Source organism: Peromyscus californicus, unplaced genomic scaffold (genome assembly GCF_007827085.1).
Source record: "Peromyscus californicus insignis strain IS unplaced genomic scaffold, ASM782708v3 Scaffold_5__1_contigs__length_169319896, whole genome shotgun sequence".
In the NCBI taxonomy this organism is placed as follows: domain Eukaryota; kingdom Metazoa; phylum Chordata; class Mammalia; order Rodentia; family Cricetidae; genus Peromyscus; species Peromyscus californicus.
Window position 1 is genome coordinate 135,668,010 of NW_026294573.1, and position 10,134 is coordinate 135,678,143.

General features: G+C 41.2%; 1 protein-coding gene across 1 annotated transcript; it reads left to right on the forward strand.

The window, feature by feature from the left end:
• Positions 1-881: 881 nt before the first annotated feature.
• LOC128096006 (uncharacterized) lies at positions 882-8,960 on the forward strand. Its single transcript, XM_052715054.1, has one exon. The coding sequence runs from the start codon at positions 7,664-7,666 to the stop codon at positions 8,600-8,602; it is 939 nt and encodes a 312-aa protein (XP_052571014.1). The 5' UTR covers positions 882-7,663; the 3' UTR covers positions 8,603-8,960.
• Positions 8,961-10,134: the final 1,174 nt, after the last annotated feature.

Below are 10,134 nucleotides of genomic sequence, written 5' to 3' on the forward strand. Positions count from 1 at the left end.
ATAAGGGCACAGTTCAGGGTATGTTCAAAGGATGAGTCAAACTCCATAGGGTGGAGAACATGAAGTCTTAGTTAGAGTTTCTATTACTGTGAAGAGACACCATGACCACAGCAACTATTACAAAGGAAGACATTTAACTGTGGCTTGCTTATAGTTTGAGAGGTTTAGTCCATTATCTTTATGGCAATGTTTTGGCAGACGTGATGCTGGAGAAGGAGCTGAGAGTTCTACATCTTGATCAGCAGGCAGCAGAAGCAACTGCACCTTACCGGGCATAGCTTGAGCATATAAGACTTCAAAGCCCACATCTGGTGATACACTTCCTCCAATAATGTCACACCTACTCTAATAAGGCCACACCTGCTTATAGTGCCACTCCCTATAGGCCAAGCATACCTACTCAAACCACCATATATGTCAAATTCCAGAAATAGGTTAATATATGGTCAAACTTGAATTTTACAATAATCATAAATGAACTTATTCTCACCTTGTAATAAAATAGCTTCCAACCTTAAGATGGAGTCAGGCTTGTCCATCATTTCCCCCTTGGGTTATGTGTCTCCTTCAAATCCTTGATAGGGAACTGTCATTTCTGTCTGTTGCATGGGCTGATAATGTTGGTGGAGGATATGTATTTTAGCATAGTCTGTCTGATAGGAGACAAAATTTATAATGCATCAGAAGATACATGGCCTGATTGTGAACAGTATTAGGAGGAGTATTAGGGGTCCTACAGCAGCTGAAATGAGAGTGGTTAGCCATGGGGACCAGATGAATAGGAATTGGTACCAATTATTTCTTCCTTGGTAGTCTAAGTATTTGGTTTTTTTTTTTTTTTTTTTTTTTTTTTTTTTTTTTTTTTTTTTTTGGGTTTTTCGAGGCAGGGTTTCTCTGTGTAGCTTTGTGCCTTTCCTGGAACTCACTTGGTAGCCCAGGCTGGCCTCGAACTCACAGAGATCCGCCCGGCTCTGCCTCCCGAGTGCTGGGATTAAAGGCGTGCGCCACCACCGCCCAGCAGTATTTGGTTTTAAGATAGTTTCTTACCATAGCTAAAGTTTCTCTAATTACTCTTGATTGAAACAGCATAGTTTCTCCTAGGGCCACACATAGCCCTTGTTTCATAAGGAGCAAATCAAGACCTCTCCTGTTTTGTAATACTACTTCTGCCAAAGAATCTACTTGTTCTCATCCTAGAGACTGAATTTAATTTGGGCATTTAGAGTTTTGAACCTTTGATCTTATAGAACTAGTACCGATGTTTCCAGTGCTATGGAACCAGCTATTCTCGTACCCAATAAAAATGGAATGAAATGGGAGCCACCGACTTGGTCCTGGGATGGCCATGTAAGTAGCCTGCCTCCTCATCACAAATATAATTTGAGGGATAATATGAGTGAGAATACAAAACTGGGTGTGTTCCACGTACAATGCAGGAGACAGATAAGCAACCCATTATTCCATCTGTAGAGGCCCACCTGGCTTCTAAAGGGGTAGAAAGAAGTAGTTGTTTGTTCTCAAAGCAAGCTGGTGACAGTTAGGTTTCATACTATGGTCACACAATTAGCCAAATAAAGAGATGCCATGTGATCTGATGCACTGGACATAATGCATAGTCCCTGTCCCTGTATATCACCTAGTGTTAGTTGGGGCTGGGAACAAAAACAGGTATCAGCAGTAACTTATGGAAATGCTGTAATAGATAGGTTATAAGCCATCCCCACATAACAAGGGAGTTTGGGACCCAGACAAAGCCAACAATATTGTGTTAGGTTAGGTGCAGAATGATTAAGGAAGGAAAAGGCTGCTGAGAGCATAGATAAAAGGGAACCTCTGTTGGAAGAGTAGATGTGAGTATTGGAGTCCTTTGAATTTTAAGTGGGGGCAAGGTGTATGAAAGTGTATGCAGAGGCATATGTAAGGGTAGTTTAGAAATTGAAATAGGCCTGACAGTAGTTGGCATGTCCTTAGGATGTATGTGTGTTGTGGTAAGCTGTGAGTGTGCTATGATGAGACATGGACATAATGGGAGAATCTGGGGTACTGGGAGATTTCTATCTGGACCTATAGGTTTTGGTATTTCTGGTTGAGTTTGCTCTCTTTGCATTGTAACTAAGGTACAGGGATCATGTCCAGAGAGACATAACCTAAATCCCCAGGTTTCTTTGGTACTCCAGGGAGAATGATATATGTTCCACATTTTGTGCATAAAGGTTACAGGATTGCATGATCCTTGTTCATGATTGGGCTTGATCTCAGTAAGGTTTGGGGGTTTTCCCAGGAGGCAAGTTACAAAGCTCTAAGAAGTACAGTGCTGTTCATGTTTACTGTCTTCAGCATGAGAGCAAGCTCCATGAGCTGGACAAGCATAAATTTGGGTGTCTTGCAGGCTTCTTTCATGACTAAGATTGCTACAGTAACAAGTACCTGTATGTTCTTTTTTGGGCAGGCACCGTGCCAAGCAACTTGATCCATGCCAAATGCATAACTAGGCCAAACATCAACAGCACAGCCTAGGCTGAATAGATTGCAAAGGTCAGTGTTCAGCCTGGGTTGGTCCTGGGTCCTGACTGAAGCCAAAATTTCTCCTGTTGTTAACCTAAATTCCCGGCTCCAGGTGAGACTCTTGTTAGGATTTTCATAGCTAGAGTTTAAGACCATAAATGCAATCTAACAGGTTAGGACTATGATTGTAGTTTACAAAGCAGTAAGAGAAAACAAGAACAAATTAGTAACAAAACAAAAAAAAATTTTAAACCTTAAAAATCTTAATTTTGATCCTGCCCTGGACTTCCCTTCTGGAGCACAGGTGAGTGCCCTAGCTGGGCCCGGACCCCATCCCTGGACACCAGCCACTCTGGGGAAGACCTGCCCAACTTGGCCCCAGGTTCTGGCCACTGGGCAGGTTCCCTTCTAGCCCCACTGGGAAGGATCCCCTTCTCCAAGATCCCCAGCAGACCCTGCAATCTCCACACCCTGCCCCCATGCCCATCCGCCCAAGCCCCAAGCCTCTTCCTGAGACTTAGAGGCTGGCCCCCAGCTCCCATCTTGCCCTTTTCCTGAGACTTAGAGGCCAGCCCCCAGCTCCCATGCTCCCATCCTGCCCCGGACTTCCCTTCTGGAGCAGAGAGAGAGAGAGAGAGAGAGAGAGAGAGAGAGAGAGAGAGAAGAGCTCCCATCCTGCCCCGGACATCCAATTTGGACAAGAGAGCTCCCATCTAGACAAGAGAGAGACACTTCCTGAATCTGTCAGCTCTGTCTGAAACAAGTGTGCGGATAAGACCAAGAACAAACCACAAGGAGATGGGCAGACGTCAAGGCAGAAACACATACAACAAAATGAATAGCAATACATCATCACCAGGACCTAGCCCTCCTCCAACACCTAGACCTGAACATCAGAAATTGGAAGAAGCAGAAGAAAACAGCCTTATGAATGACATCATGAAGAAGCTAGAGGCTTGTGTAGAGGAAAAGACAAAGCACAATGTAAACAACTAGAGGAAAGGGCAAACAAATTAGAAGAAATCAATAAAGTCCTAGAAGAAAACAATGAAGTACTGAAAGAAAATCAAGAAAAATCAATGAAACAAATGAAGGAAACAGTCCAAGACCTGAAAAGGGAAATAGAAAAAATGAAGAAGACACAAACAGAGGGAATGCTGGAAATAGAAAATCTGAGTAAATGATTGGGAACTTCAGATGCAAGTATAATCAACAGAATGCAAGAGATGGAAGAGAGGATCTCTGGCGTTGAAGATACAGTAGAAGAAATAGATTTATTAGTCAAAGAAAACACTAAAGCCAACAAAGTCATGAACCAAAAAGTCCAAGAAATTTGGGACACCATGAAAAGACCAAACCTATGAATAATAGGGAGAAGGAGAAGAATACCAACTCAAGGGCACAGAAAATATATTCAACAAGATCATAGAAGAAAACTTTCCCAACTTAAAGAAGGAAATGCCTATGAAGATACAAGAAGCCTATAGAACACCAAACAGACTAGACCCCAAAAAAAGTCCCCTCGCCACATAATAATTAAACAAATAAACGTGCAGAATAAAGAAAGAATATTAAGAGCAGCAAAGGAAAAGGGCCAAGTGACATATAAAGGCAAACCCATCAGAATAACACCCGATTTCTCAATGGAGACTTTGAAAGCCAGAAGGACCTGGACAGATGTAATGCAGACACTAAGAGACAGTGGATACCAGCCTAGACTAATATACCCAGCAAAACTTTCAATCATCATAGACGGAGTGAACAAGACATTCCATGACAAAGCCAGATTTAAACAATACTTATCCACAAACCCAGCCCTACAGAAAGCACTAGAAGGAAAATTCCAACCTAAGGAAGTCAGATACACCCTCAAAAACACAGGCAATAGATAAAGCCACAGCAGTAAACCCCAACAAAGAGAAGTACACACACATCACCACCAAAAAATAACAGGAATGAACAATCACTGGTCATTAATATCCCTTAATATCAATGGACTTAATTCACCTATAAAAAGACATAGGCTTACAGAATGGATACGAAAGCAGGACCCATCTTTCTGCTGCATACAAGAAACACATCTCAAATTCAAAGATAGACACTACCTAAAAATAAAAGGCTGGGAAAAGACTTTCCAATCAAACGGTCTTAAGAAACAAGCGAGTGTAGCCATCCTGATATCCAGCAAAATAGACTTCAAACTAAAATCAATCAAAAGAGATCAAGAAGGGCATTACATACTCATCACAGGAAAGATCCACAAAGATGAAGTCTCAATTCTGAACATTTATGCCCCAAACACAAGGGCACCCACATATGTAAAAGAAACATTACTAAAGCTTAAATCACATATAAAACCCCACACATTAATAGTGGGAGACCTCAACACCCCACTTTCAGCACTGGACAGATCTCCCAAATTGAAACTTAACAGAGAAATAAAGGACTTAACTGATGTCATGACTCAAATGGACTTTATCGATATCTACAGATCATTCCATCCTAACAAAAAAGAATATACCTTTTTCTGAGCACTCCATGGAACCTTCTCTAAAATCGACCATATACTTGGCCACAAAACAAATTTAAACAGATACAACACAATTGGAATAACCTCCTGTGTTCTATCAGACCACCATGGTCTAAAGTTGGATTTCAACAACAACAAAAACTACAGAAAACCTACAGTCTCATGGAAACTGAATAATACCCAACTGAATCACCAATGGGTTAAGGAAGAAATAAAGAAAGAAATTAAAGACTTCCTAGAGATCAACAAAAATGAAGACACCACATGTCCAAACCTATGGGACACTATGAAAGCAGTGCTAAGAGGGAAATTCATAGCACTAAATGCCCACATAAAGAAGTTGGAGAAATCTCACACTAGTGACTTAACAGCACACCTGAAAGCTCTAGAACAAGAAGAAACAAAGTCTCCCAGGAAAAATAGACCCCAGGAAATTATCAAAGTGAGAGCTGAAATCAATAAAATAGAAACAAAGAGGACAATACAAAAAATTAATGAAACAAAGAGTTGGTTCTTTGAGAAAATCAACAAGATAGACAAGCCCTTATCCAAACTAACCAAAAGGCAGAGAGAGAGCATCCAAATTAACAAAATCAGAAATGAAAAAGGGGACATAACAACAGACATTGAGGAAATCCAGAGAATCATCAGGTCATACTTCAAAAAACTCTATTCCACAAAACTGGAAAACGTAAAAGAAATGGATAACTTTCTGGATAGGTACCACATAACCTAAGTTAAATCAAGACCAGATAAACTATTTAAATAGTCCAATAACCCCTAATGAAATAGAAACAGTCATTAAAAGTTTCCCAACCAAAAAAAGCCCAGGACCAGATGATTTCAGCACAGAATTCTACCAGATCTTCAAAGAAGAGTTAATACCAATACTCTCTAAATTGTTCCACACAATAGAAACAGAAGGAACATTACCAAACTCCTTCTATGAGGCTACAATTACCCTGATTCCTAAACCAAACAAGGATACAACAAAGAAAGAGAACTACAGACCGATCTCCCTCATGAACATTGATGCAGAAATACTCAATAAAATACTGGCAAACAGACTCCAAGAACACATCAAAACAATTATCCACCATGATCAAGTAGGCTTCATTCCAGGGATGCAAGGGTGGTTCAACATATGAAAATCCATCAATATAATATACCATATAAACAAACTCAAAGAAAAAAACCACATGATCATCTCACTAGATGCAGAAAAGGCATTTGACAAAATCCAAAACCCCATCATGATAAAGGTCTTGGAGCGATCAGGAATACAGGGAACATACCTAAACATAATAAAGGCAATTTACAGCAAGCCAACAGCCAACATCAAATTAAATGGAGAGAAACTCCAAGCAATTCCACTAAAATCAGGAATGAGGCAAGGCTGTCCTCTCTCCCCATACTTATTCAATATAGTACTTGAAGTTCTAGCCAGAGCAATAAGACAACATAAGGAGATTAAGGGGATACAAATTGGAAAGGAAGAAGTCAAGCTTTCCCAATTTGCAGATGACATGATAGTATACTTGAGCGACCCCAAAGATTCCACCAAGGAACTGATACAGCTTATAAACACCTTCAGCAACATAGCAGGATACAAGATCAACTCAAAAAAATCAGTAGCCCTCCTATATATAATGGACAAAGAAGCAGAGAAGGAAATCAGAGATACATCACCCTTTACTATAGCCACAAATGACATAAAATACCTGGGGTAACACTAACCAAGCAAGTGAAGGACCTATATGACAATAACTTTAAGTCCCTGAAAAAAGAAATTGAAGAAGATGTCAGAAAATGGAAAGATCTCCCATGTTCATGAATAGGCAGGACTAACATAGTAAAAATGACAATCTTACCAAAAGCAATCTACAGATTCAATGCAATCCCCATCAAAATACCAACACAATTCTTCACAGACCTGGAAAGATTAATACTCAACTTCATATGGAAAAACAAAAAACTCAGGATAGCCAAAAGAATCCTGTACAATAACACAACCTCTGGAGGCATCACGATCCCTGACTTCAAGCTCTACTATAGAGCTACAGTAATAAAAACAGCTTGGTACTGGCATAAAAACCGACATGTGGACCAATGGAATCGAACTGAAGACCCTGACATTAATCCACACACCTATGAACATATAATTTTTGACAAAGAAGCCAAAAGTGCACAATGGAAAAAAGAAAGCATCTTCAATAAATGGTGCTGGCATAACTGGATATCAACATGTAGAAGGCTGCAAATAGATCCATATCTATCACCGTGCACAAAACTTAAGTCCAAGTGGATCAAAGACCTCAACATAAATCCAGCTACTCTGAACCTGCTAGAAGAGAAAGTAGTAAGTAGTCTTGAATGCATTGGCATAGGAGACCACTTCCTAAATAGAACACCAGTAGCACAGACACTGAGAGAAGCAATCAATCAATGGGACCTCTTGAAACTGAGAAGCTTTTGTAGAGCAAAGGATACGGTCAACAAGGCAAAGTGACAGCCTACAGAATGGGAAAAGATCTTCACCAACCCCACATCTGACAGAGGACTGATATCCAGAATATATAAGGAACTCAAGAAATTAGACATCAAAATGCCCAACAGTCCAATGAAGAAATGGGCTATAGAACTAAACAGAGAATTCTCAACAGAGGAAACTCAAATGGCCGAAAGACATTTAAGGAATTGCTCAACATCCCTAATCATCAGGGAAATGCAAATCAAAAAACTCTAAGATACCACCTTATACCTGTCAGAATGACTAAGATCAAAAACACTGAAGACACCTTATGCTGGAGAGGATGTGGAGCTAGGGGAACTCTCCTCCACTGCTGGTGGGAATGCAAGCTTGTACAACCACTTTGGAAATCAATATGGCGCTTTCTTAGAAAATTGGGAATCCATCTCCCCCAAGATCCAGCTATACCACTCTTGGGCATATACCCAAGGAATGCTCAACCACACCACAAGAGCACTTGTTCAGCTATGTTCATATCAGCATTGTTTGTAATAGCCAGAACCTGGAAACAACCTAGATGCCCTTCAACTGAAGAATGGATAAACAAAATGTGGTACATATACACAATGGAATACTACTCAGCAGAGAAAAACAATGACATGATAAGGTTTGCAGACCTCACCAGGGAGGCTACCTGGAAAACAGGAACCCAAGAAAGACACGGGGATCACCCAATGACAGAGAAATGGAATGAGATCTACATGAACAGCCTGGACATGAGTGGGGATAGTGAAGGGCGAGGGTCGAGGGAAAGAGAGCTTGGGGGAATGGGAGATCCCAGCCGGATCAACAACAGAGAGGGAGAACAAGGAATAGGAGATCATGGTAAAGGAAGACCACATGAGAATAGGAAGAAGCAAAGTGCTAGAGAGGCCCACAGAAATCCACAAAGATACCCCCACAACAGACTGCTGGCAGTGGTCGAGATACAGCCCGAACTGACCTACTCTGGTGATGGGATGACCAAACACCCTAATTGTCATGCTAGAAACCTCATCCAACTACTGAGGGATCTGGATGCAGAGATCCATGGCTAGGCCCCGGGTGGATCACTGGGAGTCCGTTTAGCGAGAATGAGGAGGGTTTATATGAGCGAGAATTGTTGAGACCAAGTTTGAATAAGTAGCCAAACTAACGGAAACACATGAACTATGAACCAATGGCTGAGGGGTCACCAACTGGATCAGGCCCTCTGAATGGATGAGACAATTGATTGGCTTGATCTGTTTGGGAGGCATCCAGGCAGTGGGACCGGGTCCTGTGCTCATTGCATGAGTCGGCTGTTTGAAACCTGGGGCCTATGCAGGATCGCTTGGCTCGGCCTGGGAGGAGGGGACTGGACCTACCTGGACTGAGTCTACCAGGTTGATCTCAGTTCGCGGGGAAGGCTTTGCACTGGAGGAGGTGGGGATGGGGGGGTGGGCTGGGGGAAGGTGAGGGGGGCGGGAGGGGGGAGAACAAGGGAATTCGTGCCTGATATGTAGAACTGAATTGTATTGCAAAATAAAAATTAAAATTAAAAAAAAAATCTTAATTTTAAGAGGGCCACATTCAGTTGCTGTCTATTTCTGGTGGCCCATTTCTCCTTCTGTAGGGTCCTTGGGTGCCTTCTTAAGTTGAGAGTGATGAATCTAGGCAGGAATAACTGCAGTGGGCATCCAGAGACTCATACTGTAAGGCCCTTTCCGTCTGGATTCAAGCTGGTCATTTCTGAAGTAGTGGATCAATAAAGTGCCTCTGTACTGAAATACATGGTCAGGTGGATGGTACCCAATAGGCTGAGCAGCCTAGACCTGAGGAAAGATCTTACCTAAACTTCATTGCAATCCTTTTAAGGATTCAGAGATTGGAGTTGGACAATCTATTAACAGCCCTCGGTGTACCCGAAGGATCATGGGGGGAGGGGGGTTGGACTGCCTATAGACTATTTCATATAAGGTGAACTTTTCTCTGTATGGGGTACAACAGGCCCTCAGGAGGGCATAAGGCAAGAGTTCAACCTAAATACGATCAGTCTCAAGTATAATTTAGTTAATATTTCTTTCATAGTTCTACTAATCATTTCTAATGTTCCTGAACTTTGAGACTGACACATACAATATAATTTCTAATTCATGTTAAAAGCAATGGTTCTTACCTTTTTTAATGCTGTGACCCTTTAATACAGTTCCTCATGTTGTGGTGTCTCCCAACCATAAAATTATTTTCATTGCTACTTCATAACTGTTATTTTGCTATTGTTATAAATTGTAATGTAAATGTCTGTGTTTCCCAATGGTCTTAGGTGACCACTATAAAAGGATTGTTTGACCCCTCCAAGGCTCTTTACTAGACTATTATGTGTTTTAGACAAGTATAGTAACAAAACTTCACAGAGTTAAATAAATGCAACAGAAAAGAATGCAAAACATCTTCGCATCATTAAAAAAATGTTCCACAGTATAAACAAATGTAACACATCTTAAAATAATATTCTATAACACTGATCTTGCTCCCCAGCCCATTCCAAGGGGGCATTGCCTTCCACAGTGACAAAGGTCTGGCAACATCAGCAAAGCCAGGTATTCAG

Coding starts and splice junctions, on each gene's coding strand:
- LOC128096006 (XM_052715054.1), top strand. CDS start 7,664: ATGGGCTATAGAACTAAACAGAGAATTCTCAACAGAGGAAACTCAAAT.